We start from the raw sequence: 19,855 nt of genomic DNA, 5'->3' as shown, positions 1-19,855 counted from the left end.
AAGAACATCTCGCCAACCATGAAGCATGGGGATCAATCATGCTTTGGGGATGTGCTTCAGCCAATGGCACAGGGAACATTTCACAGGTAGAGGGAACAATGAATTCAATAAAATTTCCACAAATTCTGAGATGCAAACATAACACCATCTGTAAAAAAGCTGAAGGTGAAAAGGGGAAGAGGATGGCTCCTTCAAATGGATAATGGTCCTAAACACGTCACAATCCACAATAGACGACCTCAAAAGGCGCAAGCTTAAGGTTTTACAATGGCCCTCACAGTCCCTGATCTGACCATCATTTTAAATTTGCAGCTAGACATGAAAATAGCAGAAGATGAAGATGACCCGGGAATCTCACAGAACTGGAGGAATTCACCAAGGCAGAATGGAGGAAAATCCCTCAAACAAAAATTGAGACTCTTTTTGCACTACAAAAACCGTTAACAAGCTGTGATGCTTGTAATAGAGGGCGCTACTATGTACTAACCATGCAGGATACCCAGACTTTTGCTTTGGCCCACTTTATTTTTTTTTTTTGCCTAAAATACAAAGGAAATTTTTCATCTTTAACTTTATCCCTTAGCGATTATGTCATCTTCAACTTGTTTTACTGTTCACAATAATAGTAATTTTGTCCAGGGGTGTCCAAACTTTTTTTTTTTTTTTTAATCAAAACCATTTTTATTGTGCCAAACACAATGTCCCAGCAATACATATTACAGTCTTGTATTACATAACACTGTAAATCCATCCATTTTTAAGACATTATTTTAATCCATACCTGTATTGTATCATGGTATAACCTTAAAATTTAATTGTAAACCAATTAACAAAACTTTCCCTCCCCCTAATTAAACTCTTCCCCCAAAACACACCCCCCTCCCCTTGTCTGATATGTCTACTTTTCCTATGTGTTTTTCTGCAATATTCACTAATACATTCATACTTCAGATTATATAATTCCTATGCCCTTCTATATCCTACTCTAACATAAATGTATTAAATATCACATCTCCAGCGAGAGCATCTGAAACAACCCGGGTACATTTGATCCATTTTCCCCATTGTTCACCAGATTTCTTAACGGGTGTCCAAACTTTAACATGCCGCTGTATTCCATCACTGTGTGTTTCCTACAGATGGACTTGTGGAAAGAAATCCACCAAAGAGATGTCCCCATCCTCTGTATCCCCAGGACTGTCCAGAGGAGAATCGCAACATCCCGGAGGATTGTCAGGTAGACGACACTGAGCCCTGTACCGGATCTGTATATGGGGGACATTTCTGAGCGAGGTCATAGGTGTCACAGATTTTGGTGGTTTCTTGTATTGTGCTGATTGTTACATCTGATATATCAGGGGGAAGATCCGACTAAGAATAAAGTGAAGTATGAGACAGAAGAAGAAGCGATGACGAGGGGGGATCAGCCATGTGTGAGTGACGGGAAGGAGGAGATTCCGGTAGATGTTTCCACAGGTATGTAATAGTGACCGGCATGTGATGATGACCGGTGTGGGATATCGTGTGAAGTCTCCAGTGCAGTGAAGCTTTATTCACTACAAAAGTGTCCGGTGATGGCGCGGCTGCTCCTGTACAGAGTCCGGCGGTGCACCGATGAATAACGGGGCCGCTTTCACACCTCTTGTTAATGATGTAGGAAGCACATATTTAATCCTGTGTCCTATGACCGTCTTTTTAACCCTCAATAAAAGGGCGGTTGACCACAGTTATGTGCAGTTCTTTTCAGAAGGACACCACTGAACAAGGGCTAGACATAGTCCAGAGTAACTCTGCTGCCTCTTTACAGGGAATGGATCCCCTCGGAGGTGTCATGTGAATCACGTGTTTTGTAGATTTTGATGGAAACACTAATGTAAGTGCTCATCATAGAGCACAGGATAAAGCTGTTATCCAAAACGTCGTGCACTCCCAAATTCCTTGAATTAAAGCTTCTAGTCAACCCAGGAAAAAAAAGTCCCCACTAAGGTTCCTCATTTGTTAACAGAAATGTAGGAGGTGTCCACATTACTGATGGCGCACAAAGGCTTTGGAACAGTGACGTGGCTAACAACAAAAGAAATCCACCAAATTATGAGCTCCCAAAACCAAATACACCCTCTCCATCCAAATACACCCTCCTCCTGAGCTCCACAGTGTTCCTAAACCACAGTTAGGGTCCATACATTTAACATTAATGTACCGAGGAGCCCCACTTAATTTACGGGGTGCGTGTTTCCAAAAGCACGAGCTGAGCATGATGTACGGGACGCTACAGTGTACTGGGCGCTACAGTGTACTGGGCACTACAACATACCAGGCACTGCAATATATCTGGGCACTGTGTAATAATTTATGTGGTGATCTTTACCCATTGACTCTTGTGAAAATGTAAAATAAGGGGATAAAACAACATTATAGTGGTAAAAATGTAATTTTATTCGGTCGTCCATGACAGCACCACCTGAGAGAGGGGATCCGCCCTTCAGGAACAGGAAACCTACAGATACAAAAGGGCGGCACCTCTCCCACGCATCAGTTGGTTTCCTGTTCCTAGAGGACGGGACTTCCTTCAGATCGTCCGTCATGGAGTCGTTGAGGGATTCCCAGGCCGGCTGACCGACCCAGGTAGCGGGGGGATCGCCTACCTCGGTCAAGCTCGGGGTCCCTGGAAGCGCCACGGTGGGGCTGGGTAGGTCACCACAGCAGTGGTTGGAGCAGAGGGTCCGGTGGACAGCCGCCTCCAGAGTGCCGGCACCAGGAGGTATGTATGCCCCGGCCCCTCCTGGTGCGCTCCCCCGGGGTCCGGTCTCCCTTTCCATCCGGGCTGGCGGTTGCGCCCGGTCGGCGGGCGCAGGGCGGCGCACGTGGGGGCTGCGGCCATGTCTGAGCCGGGGGCGCTGTGCCAGCTCCTTTCCGCGCGCCCCCGCGGTCTCAGACGAGCGGCGGAAGGGGCGGGGCCGGGAACGCCAAAACCGGAAGTCGGGTGCCGGCCGGCTTTCCGGTGTGCGCCGCGTGTGCGCGGCTTTCCGGGGTGGCACCCGGGGAGGGGGGGGCCGGAGCATGGGCGGGGGGGTCCCGAGTGGGAGGTGCCGCGGCCAGAACCCTGCTGACCCGGACACCGGGAGGCCTTATAAGGCAGAAGGTGACTCTGCTGGGGTGCTTCTGAAGGCCCAGCAATGGATATGACAGAAGCCCCCATAGAGCAGCAGGACGAGGTGCAGGAGTGCCCACAGAAACAGGCCACGGTGAAGCCTCATGTGAGTGGCCAGCAGAAGAAACAGAGACGAACGAGCGGACAGAGCCGCAGTTCCTCCAGACTAAAGGACCCTCCTGCCTCCCTCCGTGATCCGGTACCTGCCTCATCTGCATGGGTAAGAGATCTCCGTGAATGTACCCTGATGCAGTGTTCCCTTATGTTTTTTCACAGGGGAGGAAAGCTACGGGAAAACAGAAGCACAGGGAATGTGTCCTCTGTAGTTGCCCCTTACCAGATGGCCACCCTAAAAAGTTGTGTCAGCCATGCGTGCGACAAACAGTAGGGGTTGAAAGGGGACGTTGGCCCAGGGGTAGATTGACCCGCCCTTACACTCTCCCCCGTCCATACAGGTAGCGGAAGAAACGCCGGACTTCACCACAAGCCTGAGGGAGATAATTAGGACAGAGATGAAGGCCCTATCTAAAGGGGATTCTTCTAGGAGGAAAGAAATTAGTTTCTCGGGTTAGGAGTCCTCGGCCGCCCCTAGGAACGATGACTCCTCAGATTCCCCAGCCTCCACTTTGTCTTCTTCGGAGGAAGACTAGCCGATTCTGCTTCCCCTTAGACCAAATGGATAGGCTAGCTAAAGCTATAAGGTCCACCATGGGGGTAGCAGACGCAAATCCAGAACTTTCGGCACAGGACATGATGTTCGGTGGTCTAGATCCCAGAAAGCGCAGGGCCTTTCCATTAAATGACAAAGTCCAGAGCCTGATAGATAGGGAATGGAAGAGACCTGAAAAAAGGGGCTCCTTGCCACCTGCCTTCAAGCGGCGGTACCCTTTTGATGACCCAGTGGTATGGGATAAGGCCCCTAAGCTGGACGCAGCAGTAGCCAAAGCCTCCAAAAAATCCTCCATACCTTTTGACGACATGGCCTCCTTAAAAGACCCGCTGGATAAAAAGGCGGATTCTTTTCTAAAGGGAACATGGGAGATGCCAGCAGGCGCTCTAAGATCAGCGATAGCTGCCACACGTATGGCCAGATCCATGATGGTCTGGCTGGATCAACTGGATTCCCTGCTGAAGGACGGAGCCTCAAGAGCATCCATTCGAAAAACTCTACCGATTATCCAAAGTGCTGCTGCTTTTTTGGCTGATGCTTCGGCAGACTCTGCGAGGATGGCGGCTAGGACTGCGGGTTTATCCAACGCAGCTCGAAGGGCTCTCTGGTTAAAATGCTGGCCAGGAGATATCCAGGCCAGGTCACGACTCTGCTCCATTCCGTGTGAGGGGGAATATCTGTTTGGCCCCGTCCTGGATGAACTTTTAGAGAAAGCCGGGGATGATAAAAAGAAGTTCCCCAGTCTGCCGAACCCTTCTTATAGACGGACGTCCCTTTACCAGGAAAGGATATTTCCGTAGAAGGCGGTCCAGGGATCAGGGCAGATGGGATGACAAAAGAAGGAAAGGTACAGGATTCATGTTCGGAGGAGGGGGGCGCCAGGAAGGTCCAGCACGTGACACTAAAAAGCCGCCCCAATGACTAGTTGCTCCGGTAGGGGGGAGACTAGCTGCCTTCTACCCAGCCTGGTCCATGATTTCTAGTAGTAACTGGATACTGGGGGTGATAGCTGCGGGTCTACGACTAGAATTCGCCCGGGTTCCCCAAGATTGATTTAAGGTCACCCCACTCAGGTCTTCCACATCAGAACAAGCTGCCCTGGAGGCCGAGGTGCATGATCTTTGCCGCAAGAAGGTCCTAACTATGGTTCCAGAGGGAGAAAGGGGGAAAGGTTTCTACTCCCCTCTGTTCCTGGTCCGCAAGCCAGACAGCTACTTTAGGACTATAATAAATCTTAAGTCCCTCAACGAATTCCTGGTCATACGCCCGTTTATGATGGAGACAATTAATTCAACAATAAAATTGCTGTTTCAAAATTGCTTTATGGTGGTGGTAGATTTAAAAGATGCCTACTACCATATACCCATTCATGCAGCTCATCAGCGTTTCCTCAGAGTGGCGGTTCAGTTAGATGGGGTCAGTTCATCATTTCCAATATGCGGCCCTCCCCTTTGGGGTGGCAGTCGCTCCCCGAGTGTTTACTAAAGTGGTAGCGGAAGTTATGGCCCATCTACGTGAGTGAGACATTCTAGTAGTCCCCTACTTAGATGACTTCCTGATTGTAGGGAAAACGGCGAAACGTTGTTTGGAACAGCTACAAAGGGCAATGTCTGCCCTAGAGCGGTTAGGATGGCTGCTTAACTTCAAAAAATCTTGGTTACAGCCGATGAGAGTCCAACAATTCTTGGGCCTGATCCTGGATTCTGAGAAACAGGAATGCCGTCTGTCTCCGGAGAAGCTTGTTCGCCTACATTATCGGGTCCTGAACGCTTCCAATAACCCTACCATGTCCCTCAGGAGAGCCATGTCCCTTCTGGGTTCTCTTTCATCCTGTATCCCCGCTGTCCAGTGGGCCCAGTTTCATGCAAGAACACTACAGGGCGAGGTTTTAGTGCATCAAAGAATCCTTGGTGGTTACTTAGAGGGCCAGCTAACCTTATCCCGAAACACAAGGGAGTCCCTAGAGTGGTGGCTAGACAAGGATAATGTATCCAGAGGGGTTCCCTGGGAGTATGACATATCCCGCATAGTTACCACGGATGCTAGCCCTTCCGGTTGGGGGGCTCATATGGGTGAGATCATGGTCCAGGGCCTATGGGAGCATCATCAGATAGAAATGTCATCTAACCTGAAAGAGTTGACAGCAGTAGAGCAGGCAGCTAAGAAGCTACTTGTGTATCTACAGGGCCATCATGTGTGAGTGTTCTCCGACAATCAGGTCACCGTGGCTTATATCAACCACCAAGGCGGGACTCATTCCAAACCCCTGATGAATGTGGCAGAACGGTTGTTCCGGCTAGCAGAGCAACATTTTCTATCTTTAACAGCTCTACATATAAAAGGGAAAGAAAACATCACGGCAGACTTCTTAAGCCGCAATCTGCTAAAGCAAGGAGAATGGTCCCATCTTTGACCTGATTGTACAAAAGTGGGGACAACCAGAGGTAGACCTCTTCGCTACCAGGGAAAACAGAAAATTAAGACAATTCTGCTCCCTAAATCCCAGAGAGAACCCCCTGGCGGTAGATGCCTTTCTGATAAAGTGGGACTTCAGGCTAGCCTACGCCTTCCCTCCCCTATCGCTACTACCCCTGGTGATGAGGAAAATCAGGAGAGACAGAGCAAGGGTTATAGTTATCGCTCCATTTTGGCCCAGGAGGGCATGGTTCTCATGCCTCAGGACCATGTCGGTGTCCGATCCTTGGGTTCTTCTGGACATCCCGGATCTCCTATCCCAGGGCCCAGTCTTCCATCCTCAGGTGGCTTGCCTACATCTGACGGTGTGGAGTTTGAACGGACACTGCTAAAAGATAAAGGCTTCGCCCCAGACCTGATTAGCACCCTACTTAAAAGTAGGAAAATCGTTGTTACCAAAATTTGTCAGAATTTGGAAGAAATTCCTTCAGAACTCTGGGATAATCGCTGGGGGTTCAGCGCCTATAAATCAAATCTTAGAGTTTCTACAGAAAGGTCTGGACATGGGGCTTTCCACTAGTACCCTCAAAGTACAAGTATCAGCCTTGGGGGCCCTCTTTAGCTGCAACATCACGGGTAGTTACTGGGTCAGTAGATTCATTAAGGCAGCAGGTAGATCCAGGCCAATAGTGAAGGATAGGTTCATGCCGTGGGACTTGAACCTAGTCCTCACGGCTATGACAGAAGCTCCATTTGAACCCATCTCATCAGCTTCCATAAAAAACCTGTCCCTCAAAGTAGCCTTCCTGGTAGCTCTAACCTCAGCTCATAGGGTAAGCGACATCCAGTCATTATCTAGGCGTCCTCCTTATATACAGTTCAAGGACGATAGGTTAATACTCAGACCTGATCCAGCATACTTACCTAAGGTAGTTTCTAGCTTTCACAGGACACAGGAAATAGTCCTTCCATCCTTCCTCCCTAATCCAACTAACGAGAAGGAGGAGAAACTACATACCTTAGATGTTAGGAGATGCCTCATAGAATATCTCGCAGTTACCGATCCCTGGAAGAAAGATAATGCCCTGTTTGTCTTCCATCAAGACCCTAGGAAAGGGCTTAGAGTGTCAAAAAATACACTAGCTAGGTGGATTAGAGAAGCGATTTCAATAGCATACACCTCAAAAGGCAGGTCGCCACCCAGGAAGCTGAGGGCGCATTCCACCAGAGCCATGGCGACCTCGTGGGCCGAGATATCAGATGTCTCCATTGACCAGATATGTAAGGCGGCTACTTGGTCGTCTCCGAGCACCTTTTATAGTCATTATAGGCTAGACTTGGGTGCTTCCACAGACCTCTTTTGGTATAAGGGTGCTGCAGGCTGTAGTCCCTCCCTAAAGTAGTTATTAATCTCTGTAATTCTCTCAGGTGGTGCTGTCATGGACGGCCGAAGAAAGTCGTAGTTACTCACCGGTCAACGGTATTTTTCGGAGTCCATGACAGCACCCGTATATTCCCTCCCTTTAGTTTAATTTGGGTGTGCACGTCTTCCTCTTGTGTATATACACACTGGTGATAAATAATTAAGTAGTGATAGTATTGTACATAAATCATGCCATTAACCTTGGAGGTCCTCTTGTGCTCTGTAATCCAACTGATGCATGGGAGAGGTGCTGCCCTTTTGTATCTGTAGGTTTCCTGTTCCTGAAGGGCGGATCCCCTCTCTCAGGTGGTGCTGTCATGGACTCCGAAAAATACCGTTAACCGGTGAGTAACTAAGACTTTTTTTCTTCACCGTTCATTGGTATAACATTTTGTGAAACACATGTGGAGTCAATTTGCTTGCTGCACCTCTGGATGATTTCTTTGTGAAAATGAAAATTTAGGGGTAAAACAACATTTTTGGGGAAAACACTTCATTTTTTCACAGTCCAGTGTCTTAAAATTTTGTTATAGCACCTGTGGTTTCAAAATGCTCACCGTACCTTTACGTAAATTCCTTGATGGGTGTAGTTTCCAAAATGATGTCAGTTGTGGTGTTTTCCACTGTTTAGGCACATCAGGCGCTCTGCAAACACAACATGGCGTCCACTTTTTTTTGCTGATTTTGCACTCCAAAAGTCAAATGGCGCTCCTTGCTTTCCGATCCCTGCCAAGCGCCTAAACAGTAATTTTCCCCCACATATAGGTATAAGCATACTAAGGGGAAAAAAGCACAACAAATTGTGTGATCCATTTTCTCCTGTTATCCTTGTAAAAATTCAAAATTTGGGGCTAAACAACATTTTTAAGGGAAAAAGTAAAATTTAGTTTTTTACTTCCATGTTGCTTTAACCATCTGACGTACTATTCCGTCCATGTGACCTGGGCCAATTTGACCATGGATGGAATAGTACGTCATTTCTTTAATGCGGCACCGAGACCAAAGTCGCTGTGATCACATTAAAGTTCCGGCGCCATCTTACCTCTGGGTAGATGGTGCCGACATCCTAGGGGGGGTGTTGCCGCCCACTCGCACTCATGATCGCTGTGATTGGCTGTTCAATCTGAACAGTCAATCGCAGCATCTCTTTGTTTCAGGCAATCAGATTGCCTGAAACAGTGATGTCCCAGCCTAGGATCGAGTACCGATGTACTCGATCTTAGTCTGGTGCCTGACAACTCCAGGCATCACCGAAAAATGCTCTGATTGGCGCGATCTTCAATCACATCGATCGTGCCAATCGTGCGGTGATCGCGCTGTGCCCTGCCGGTGACCTGCCTAGGATTGGAGCTGTGAGCTCTGATCCTAGGCTGGTGCCTAGCAAAGACCAGGAGTTGCTGATTGACGAGATCGACGATTACATCGATTGCGACAATCACAGGGCACAGCACCGATGTAACCTGCTGGTGACCTGCCTAGGATCGGAACTGTTGATGCTTTATAAAACACTCCAGTGTTCCAAATGTTCATGGCACGGACACGTTTTGAGGCCATCCACAAATTCCTACATTATACCGATGATGTACACTGTCCCCCACGAGATGACACCAGTTTTGACCGTCTGTTCAAAGTTTGGCCGATCATTGAACACTTCAACAAAAAGTTTGCTGAAGTGTACGTGCCCCAAAGGGACATCTGCATGGATGAGGCCTGAGATCATTTTAAGGGAAGGCTCAGAGTCCGTCAGTACCTGCGCAGCAAGAGGGCTAGGTACGGAATTAAACTCTACAAGCTGTGTGAAAGTACCTCAGGGTACACCCACAGGTTTAGCGTTTCTGAAGGGAAGGACACCAGAATTGAACCCCCTGAATGTCCCCCGGTCCTGGATTGTGTGGGATTTGGTGCACCCACTGCTGGATAAAGGTTATCACCTCTACACCAATAAGTTTTATACAGCATCCCACTCTTCAAATTCCTCTCTGCCTGCGGTTCTGTCCACAAAAATCAGAGAGGCTTCCCGAAAAAGCAACTTGGGCAAATGCTCAGAAGGGGTGACAGCGGAGCCCAATGTAGCGACCACCTATTGGTGGTCAAGTAAGAGGACAAGAGGGATGTCCTTCTCTTGACCACCATACGCGGTGATGGCAGCGCTCTCAGCACTGTACGAGGTACCTCTACACAGGACTGTGCACTGGGGTACAACAAAAACATGGGGAACGTTGATCTCTCTGATCAACTCCTCCAACCGTACAGTGCTTTGAAGCTGGCCGTGCACATCGTACAAATGGCAATGCTCAACGCTTTCCTGCTGTCACGATGTGCACGCCACACCGATACGTTGTACCTTCAGTTCCAGGAGGTAGTGGTTAAAGGGAATCTGTCACCTCATTTTTGGCCTATGAGATGCGGCCACCGCCATCAGGGGCTTATCTACAGCATTCTGTAATGCTGTAGATAAGCCCCCGATGTAGCCTGAAAGATAAGAAAAACGAGTTAGACTATACTCACCCTGGGGTCCGGTCCGGACCGATGGGTGTTGCGGTCCGGTCCAGCGCCTCCCATCTTCTAGCGATGACGTCCTCCTTACTTCTGCCGCGGCTCCTGCGCTGGTGTACTTTATCTGCCCTATTGAGGGCAGAGCAGAGTACTGCAGTGCGCAGGCGCCGGGAAAGGTCAGAGAGGTCCTGCGCACTGCAGGACTCTGCTCTGCCCTCAATAGTAGTTTTCTCCCACATATGGGGTATCAGCGTACTCAGGACAAATTGGATAACGTTTGGGGTCCAATTTCTTCTTTTACCCTTGGGAAAATAAAAAATTGGGGGTTAAAAATTATTTTTGTTGAAAAAAAAAGTTTTAGTGAAACACCTGGGGGTTCAAAGTTCTCACCACACATTTAGATAAGTTCTTTAGGGGGTCTAGTTTCCAAAATGGGGTCACTTGTGGGGGATTTCCACTGTTTAGGCACATCAGGTGCTCTCCAAACGCAACATGGCGCCCGATCTCAATTCCAGCCAATTTTGGTTTTGAAAAAGTAAAACGGTGCTCCTTCCCTTCCAAGCTCTGCCATGCGCCCAAACAGTGGTCCCCCCCCCCCCCCCACATTTGGGGTATCAGCGTACTCAGGACAAGTTGCACAACAACTTTATCTGTCCATTTTCTCCTGTTACCCTTGTGAAAATAACAAAAATTGTTGCTAAAAGATCATTTTTATGACTAAAAAGTTATATGTTCATTTTTTCCTTCAACGTTGCTTCTTTGCTTCTGCTCCTGTGAAGTACCTAAAGAGTTAATTAATTTCTTGAATTTGGTTTTGAGCACATTGAGGGGTGCAGTTTTTAGAATGGTGCCACTTTTGGGTATTTTCTGTCATATAGACTCCTCAAAGTGACTTCAAATGTGAGGTGGTCCTTTAAAAAAAAAAAAAAAAGGTTTTGTAAAATTTTGTTATACAAATGAGAAATCGCTGGTCAACTTTTAACCCTTATATCTTCCTAACAAAAAAAAGAAAGCTGTTTCCAAAATTGTGCTGATGTAAAGTAGACATGTGGGAAATGTTACTTATTAACTATTTTCTGTCACATATTTCTCTGTTTTAAGAGCATAATAACTCAAAGTTTGAAAATTACAAAATTTTCGCCAAATTTCCATTTTTTACACAAATAAATGCAAGTTGGATCGAAGAAATTTTACCACTAACGTGAAGTACAATATGTCATGAAAATATTATCTCAGAATCACCGGGATCCATGGAAGCGTTCCAGAGTTATTACCTCATAAAGGGACAGTGGTCAGAATTGTAAAAATTGACCCGGTCGCGTGCAAACCACGCTCGGGGGTAAAGGGGTTAATTTTTTGTGAAGCACCTAAATGGTTAATAAACTTCTTGACTGTGGTTGTGAGCACATTGAGTGATGCAGTTTTTAAAGTTGAGTCACTTTTAGTTATTTTCTGTCGCATGGGCCCCTCAAAGTCACTTCAGATGTGTTGTGGTCCCTAAACATAATAGGTTTTGTAAATTTTGTTGTAAAAGTGAGAAATTTTTGATTAAAGTTTTAAGCCTTATAACTTCCTCAAAAAAAAATGTGTTTTAAAAATGATGCTGATGTAAAGTAGACAAGTGGTAAAAGTTAGTTATACCAACAAAAATAGTTAATACATATCTGGTAAAAAGATATAGAAATTCAAAGTTTGAAAACTGGGAAATACTAAAAAATTTTTGTAAAGTTTTTAATATTTCCATAAATAAATGCAAATGATCAAAATTTACCACTGACGTGAAGTACAATCTATCACGCAAGAACAGTCTTCTTAGAATCACTGGGATGTGTGGAAGCTCCAGAGTTATTACCTCTTAAGGTGACGCTGGTCAGAATTGTAAAATGAAGCTTGGCCATTAATGTACAAAGTGGCTTGGTCCTTCAGTGCTGTTGCAGGCTTCTAAGGGTTCCTATCATGCCCTTAGGCCAGTGTTTCTCAACTCTAGTCCTTAAGACCCACCAACAGGTCAAGTTTTCATGATTACCTTAGTATTACATAGGTGATGCAATTATTGCTTGAGTAGGTGATGAAATTATGACCTGTGCAATACTAAGGAAATCCTGAACACTCGCCCTGTTGGTGAGTCTGGGGGACTGGAGTTGAAAAACGCTGCTATAGGCAAACTGAGGATGTGATTACAGTGGCTGGAGCTGGACTGCTCCTGGATGTACGGCCACTTTTGTGATTAGTCATTCTAATTTGCATACAGTACTGAAATATTAAAGCTCCATTTTTAATTGCGTGGACACTTATCTACACTAAGAACATGATAGGAAACTTGAGAGAGTGAAATGGCACTGGTGGTACATTAGGGAGTGTAGTGCAGCGGGTTTGGGTCAGTGTGACAGACAGGGACCACGGGAAAAGTTCACAGCAAACGGTGTTTAAGGCCATGTGCACACATTAAGTATTTGGTGAGTTTTTTACCCCAGTATTTGTGAGCCAAAACCAGGAGTGGAACAGTCAGAGGAAAAGCATAATAGAATCATTTGCACCACTTCTGCATCTTTTCACCCACTACTGGTTTTGGCTTACAAATACTGGGGTAAAAAACTCACCAAATACTGAATATGTGCATGTGGCCTAATTGTCCAAAACTCACGCAATGTAAAACACACGCAGCTGGGAACAAGACAGTTCATAAATGTCCGGTTGCTGAGGGCAACTTCACCACCGTATCAAGCTGCGGGGTGCCAGGAGTTTGCTCTGATTGGATTTGTGTATCCTCACACAAGCAGAGCCTTTTGCAGAGCCGACTGCCACAGGTTGAAAACTCCTATCTGACACACCCAAACCCTTCCTGCAGGGTTTTTTTCTCTCAACTCGACTTTGTGGCCGTGGGCCATTTATAAGATTTATAAGATCCAGCCTGAATGAAATGGACCGCCTCCACTACCTTCCTGCAGTCCGTTCCAAAAATAAAAGCCCATACCGGGTTTTCCTGAACAATTCCTTGGTCAAATAACTTGACCAGGTTCAAGCTTACTTTTATTCTGCCTTGTGACTCGCAGGCATCCTGCTGTAACCACAAGGCACTCCAGCGGATCTAATACGCTTCTGAGCACATCCGGAGGGACACATAGCGACCCTTGCAAATCACACCAGTCGCTGCCTCACATACCCCCCCCCTCTGTTTAAACTTGTGGGGTTGAACATTTGTCACCATACAGGCGGCCCTTGATAGGGCATCCGCAATTCCCTGTGACTTACCCAACCGATGTTCCACTGAGAAACTAAAGTTTTGCATTGTCAGGAACCATCTGGTGACTCAGGTATTCCTCTCTTTTGCATTTCTCATCCAGACGAGGAGTGGATGGTGTGTTTAAAAACTGAAACTGATGCCCGAGCAAATAGTAGTGTAGGGACTCCAAGGCCCATTTAATCGCTAAGCACTCCTTCTCCACTACACTATAATTTTTCTCCGCCGGGGCCAGTTTCCTGCTCAGATAGGTGACTAAATGCTCATCTCCGTTCACCTCTTGCGACAGCACCGCTCCTAGGCCTTCCTCTGAGGTATCGGTTTGCACGATAAAAGTTTCTTTGAAGTTAGAGCTGATGAGGACTGTCTGTCCACACGTCGACTTCAGGGACTGGAATGTTTCCTCCGCTTGAAGATGCCACTGGACCATAACGGACTTCTTACCTTTTAACAGGTCAGTTAAGGGTGCTGATTTCCCTGCAAAATTGGGTATAAGGCGGTGATAGTACCCGATGATGTCAAGAAAAGCTCTCACTTGTTTGGTACTCAACGGCTTGTGACAGCTTTGGATAGCCTTAATTTTATTTACTTGGGGTTTGATAACCCTGCGGCCAATCACGTAACCTAAGTACCGGGCTTTTGTGAGCCCTATTGCGCATTTCTTTGGGTTTGCTGTTAACCCTGCGCTTCTGAGAGACTCCAGCACTGCTTGTACCTTGACAGGTGGGTATCCCAATTGGTACTAAAGATGACTGTCATCCAAATACACCGACGCGTATTTCTGATGAGGCTCTACCACCATGTCCATCAGCCTCTGGAATGTGGCCGGAGGCCCATGTAACCCAAAAGGTAAGACGACATAGTGATAGAGGCCCTCTGGCGTTATAAATGTGGTCTTCTATTTCGCCAGTTCTGTTATCGGGACCTGCCAGTACCCTTTGGTGAGATTAAACGTGATGAAGTACTGGGCATTCCCCAGTCTTTTAATTAGCTCGTCCACCCGGGGCATTGGATAGAGCTCAAATGTCAACACCTCATTTAACTTTCTGAAGTCGTTACAGAAGCGTTATGACCCGTCTGGTATAAGTATTAGCATAATTGGGCTAGCCCACTCTGGGACTCCTCGATTACTCCCAGTTGAAGCATTTGCTTCACTTCTGCTGATATAGCATGCCTCCGGGCTTCTGGCACCTGGTATTGTCTCATCCGTACCCTTACCTGGGGCTCAGTGACAATGTCATGTTGCATCACCGAGGTCCGCCCCCCCAGCTCTGTGAATACGTTCGTATTCTGCTGCACCAAAGCTCGAGCCTCCCGTTGCTGCTGTTTTGTGTGAGTGTCATTTAATTTTACCTCACACCCGGCCACATCCCTGCCCGGCGCCAGAGGGTTCCCTGTTGGTACGCCTGGAGTTGCCTACGTGACGAGGGACTCCTGGTCCTTCCAGGCTTTAAGCAGGTTAACATGATACAGTTGCTCGGGCTTCCTTTTCTCAGGATGATGCACCTTATAATTCACTTCGCCCACCTCCCCTCGTATCTCAAATGGCCCCTGCCACTTGGCCATGGGCTTACTCTCTGGGGTGGGCACGAGTACCAACACACGGTCCTTTTCTGCCTTATGACTCACAGGCATCCTGCTGTGGACCACAAGGCGCTCCAACAGATCTAATACGCTTCTGAGCGCATCCTGGGGTACACATAGTGACCCTCGCATATCACATCAGTCGATGCCTCACAGGGGAAAAATTCTGATAACTTGTTTCCTTTAAGAATTGGCCTTTTGCTGCCTAATCTATATCATCCCTGACTTTTGCCAATGTTACCAGTATATAAATGTTATTCACTTTACCCGTCATTGTGTTAATGTTATGGCATGTAGTTGTCTTCCTTATTACCAGTCCTATCACTGACGAGGGTCTTCATTGTGAGCTCTATAGAATAAATGTAGAAATCCTTTTTGTGTTGTAGATAAAAAATCACATCCATTCTATCTTTCATTCTTATAGGTAATCCTTGTGAGAATAACGGTTTATCACTAAGTTGTAAAGAAGAAGATACCAGGAAGCAGTCTAATGGAGAAACCCTCATTATCCTTCATGGACCTCCTGGACTTCACAGCACTTCACTTTCTTATACTCCTCCTAATCATGAGGAACCCTCTCCTGAGCAATCTCACATTGTTACCACAATTCCAGGTGACAAAGTGGATACAAGATTTCAGTCTGACAAGCAACTTACTAAAAGCTCAGATTTTTTAGCACAAAGAAAGCACAAAGGAGAAAAGACATACTGCTGTTCAGAATGTGGGAAATGGTTTACAAATAAATCAACATTTGTTATACATCAGAGAATTCACACAGGAGAGAAGCCATTTTCATGTTCACATTGCGGGAAGGCCTTCACAAATAAAGGGAGTTTTATTAAACATGAAAGAATTCACACAGGAGAGAAACCGTATTCATGTTCAGAATGTGGGAAATGCTTCACAGATAAAGGAAATCTTATTAAACATCAGAATATTCACACAGGAGAGAAGCCATATTCATGTTCAGAATGTGGAAAATGTTTTAGAGTTAATGCAGTGCTTGTTAGACATCAAAGAATTCACACAGGAGAAAAGCCGTATTCATGTTCAGAATGTGAGAAATGCTTTGTAGATAAATCAAGTCATGTGCAACATGAGAAAAGTCATAGAAAACAGAAGCCGTATTCATGTTCAGAATGTGGGAAATCTTTTATATATAAAGCAAATCTTGCTACACATGAGAGAAGTCATACAGGAAAAAAGCCATTTTCATGTTCAGAATGTGAGAAATGTTTTTTATATAAATCACATCTTGCTAAACATGAGAGAGTTCACACAGGAGAAAAGCCGTATTCATGTTCAGAATGTGAAAGCTGCTTTACAGAGAAATCACAACTTGTTAAACATCAGAGAATTCATACAGGAGTAAAGCCGTATTCATGTTCACAATGTGGGAAGTCTTTCACGGTTAGAGGGACTCTTAATAGACATCAGAGAATTCATACAGGAGATAAGCCGTATTCATGTTCATTCTGTGAGAAATGCTTTACACGTAAATTAAGTCTTGTGCAACATGAGAAAAGTCATAGAGGAGAGAGGCCGTATTCTTGTTCAGAATGTGGGAAATCTTTTATATATAAATCAAATCTTGCTACACATGAGAGAAGTCATACAGGAGAAAAGCCATTTTCATGTTTGGAATGTGGGAAGTTCTTAATAGATAAAGGTAGTCTTATTAAACATCAGAGAATTCACACAGGAGAGAAGCCGTATTCATGTTCAGAATGTGGGAAATGCTTTACAGATAAAGGGAGTCTTATAACACATCAGAGAATTCATACAGGAGAGAAGCCATATTCATGTTCAGAATGTGGGAAATGCTTTACAACTAAAAGAAATCTTATTAGACATCAGAGAATTCACAGAGGAGAAAAAACATTTTCATGTTCAATATGTGGAAAGTCATACACAATTAAAGAGGATCTTAATAGACATCAGCGCATTCATACTGGAGAGAAGCCATATTCATGTTCAGAATGTGGAAAATCTTTTCGAGATAAATTTGTGCTTGTAAAACATCAGAGAATTCACACAGGAGAAATGCCGTATTCATGTTAATTCTGAAATGCTTTACACATAAATCAAGTCTTGCGAAATATGAGAAAAGTCATAGGGAAGAGAAGCCGTATTCATGTTCAGAATGTGGGAAGTCTTTCACGATTAAAGGAATCTTATTAAACCTCAGAGAATTCACACAGGAGAGAAGCCGTATTCATGTTCAATCTGTGAGAAATGTTTCACAAAAAAAGTCAATTCTTGTGAGCCACGAGAGAAGTCACACATAGAAGCACGTTCAGAATGGTGGAAATCTTTCACACATAAATCATATCTTGTAAAACAGGAGAGAAGGCATGCAGGAAAGAAACTGTAATTATGTTCTGTGTTTTATAAATTTTAATAAACATTGCTCAGCATAAATAAGTACACCCCTTTTATTGGTAAGATGGTTATTAATATCTTACTAAACACAAGAACAATTTCTAAAATGTTGCCAACACTGAGTTTCATAGAACATTTTTTTGTAATCAAAACATGTAAGTTAGGTTAATATAACTTTCATTACAAAATCTTTAGGTTTACACAAATTAGTTGATAAAAAATGAGTGCACCCCACATCAAAAGCTACTACATCTGTCATTTTGTATGTCCTCCATGATTTTTACTGACAGCACCAAGTCTTCTAGGTCTGGAATGAACAAGTTGGTTACATAATGCATCATCTACTTTCTCTTTTTCAATAACGAGCGCTCTTAGCGCCTAGATGCTGGATGGAGAGTAATATCAACTTGTCTCTTAAGAATTCACCATAGGTGTTTGGTGGGGTTCAGATCAGACAACACTTAGCTACTTAATCACTTTCACCATTCTCTTTAAAAATGCAACAGTGGCCTTAGATGTGTGTTTTGGACCATTGTCATGATGGAAAAAGTGCAGGTCTAGCAAGAGAATTGAGTGATTGCAGCTTCTCTTTCACTATAGAGCAAAACATCTGTGAATTCATGATTCCATCAATGACAAGTAGACCCTGACACCAGCACTCATGCAGCCCCACATAAGGACACTGCTACCACCATGTATCACTGTAGGTACCATGAATTTTCATTGTATTCCTCATCTTTGCAATGTCATACAATTTTGAATCCATTAGTTTCAAAAACATTTATTTTGGTCTCATCACTCCAGAGTATGTTCACAACAGAAAGCATACGTGCCATACAAGAATGAAGTGTGTGCCATCTATAATGTGTATATTATGTAGAGTTACTATACAAGAGAAAGGAGAAAAGAGAAAGCACAATTCTATAAATGGGATGCAAGGTCTGAACAAAGATTCATACCACTAGGGAATCTGGGGTCCAATTCCAGCATCCACGAGGCTTCTCGGGGGTGTACTTTTTATACCAATCTCCCCCTTGTCTGGTAACATATTCACTACCCACAACTGTAAAGTGATGATATTCCTATTGTGTTGTATGAAATGTTGTGATGCTGCAGATGTATTACGTGTTGTGGGCTGAGAACGTCCCTAATGTGTCCCCAATGCGGTGACTTAAGGTTCTGACTGTGCATGCCTCATAAGGAATAATTAAAATTCCATACATTACCAAGCTGGCACTTCAGATGCAATTTTGAATCCATCTGTTCCAAAAAAAACTTTATTTTGGTCTCATTACTCGAGAATCCCAGAAGTCTTCATATGTCATATGTTTCAGCATGTGTCCTAGCAAAATTGTAGGCCAGCTTTTTTGTACATAGACTTCAGGAGAGACTTTCTATGTAGTCATCACCCATACATGCCAGTCATCTATAGAAAAAACTGCTTTCAGCCCCTCTCAATGCTTGGTGAGATCCATGAGAAGTGCTTGGATGAAATATCCTGGTTGGGAAGGAATGGATGAGACTTAGAAAGTTAGTGATAATCCAGCACTTGTTTCCAGTGTGGAATAAAAAATAAACTTATCGAAAAATCCAACTTAAAATCAAGGAAAGATTAAAAAGCAGAACATCCTGGGGATAGCAGCAAAAAAAATATTTTGACCTGGTATTTGTGTTCAGTTCTTATTCATGTGATATTAAATAACCAGTAACCTGCGCCTTATACACATCACAGTGTCTAATGCACAGAGGAAACTCAACTGCAAATGGACACGTGCGATATGTCTAAATTACTCCAATGGACAATCATATGTCCACAACAGAAAGTATACGTGCCATACAATAATGAAGTGTGCACCATCTATAATGTGTATATTATGTAGAATTACTATACAGGAATGAAGAGCGCGCCATCTATAATGTGTATATTATGTAGTATTACTATACAGGGATGAAGAGCTCACCATCTATAATGTGTATATTATGTAGAATTACTATACAGGAATGAAGAGCGCGCCATCTATAATGTGTATATTATGTAGGATTACTATACAGGAATGAAGAGCACGCCATCTATAATGTGTATATTATGTAGAATTACTATACAGGGATGAAGAGCGCACCATCTATAATGTGTATATTATGTAGAATTACTATACAGGGATGAAGAGCGCGTCATCTATAATGTGTATATTATGTAGAATTACTATACAGGGATGAATAGCGCCATCTATAATGTGTATATTATGTAGAATTACTATACAGGGATGAAGAGCGTGCCATCTATAATGTGTATATTATGTAGAATTACTATACAGGAATGAAGAGCGCGCCATCTATAATGTGTATATTATGTAGAATTACTATACAGGGATGAAGAGCGCGCCATGTATAATGTGTATATTATGTAGAATTACTATACAGGGATGAAGAGCGTGCCATCTATAATGTGTATATTATGTAGAATTACTATACAGGGATGAAGAGCGTGCCATC

General features: G+C 44.5%; 1 protein-coding gene across 1 annotated transcript in view; it reads left to right on the top strand.

The window, feature by feature from the left end:
• Nucleotides 1-18,587, top strand: part of LOC141073065 (uncharacterized) — a 30,768-nt gene extending 12,181 nt beyond the window's left edge. Inside the window, 5 exon segments of the mRNA XM_073560382.1 lie at nt 1,140-1,237; nt 1,359-1,476; nt 15,405-17,036; nt 17,039-17,146; nt 17,149-18,587. Of these exon segments, the coding sequence (XP_073416483.1) occupies nt 1,140-1,237; nt 1,359-1,476; nt 15,405-17,036; nt 17,039-17,146; nt 17,149-17,354 (2,162 nt within the window). The 3' untranslated portion in view covers nt 17,355-18,587.
• The last annotated feature ends 1,268 nt before the right edge of the window (nt 18,588-19,855 follow it).

The sequence above is a fragment of the Dendrobates tinctorius genome, unplaced genomic scaffold (assembly GCF_039654945.1).
Source record: "Dendrobates tinctorius isolate UK_male_01 unplaced genomic scaffold, ASM3965494v1 ptg000296l, whole genome shotgun sequence".
Classification (NCBI taxonomy): Eukaryota; Metazoa; Chordata; class Amphibia; order Anura; family Dendrobatidae; genus Dendrobates; species Dendrobates tinctorius.
The sequence above is the reverse complement of the archived record's forward strand: the minus strand, read 5'-3'. Positions and strand labels throughout refer to the sequence as shown.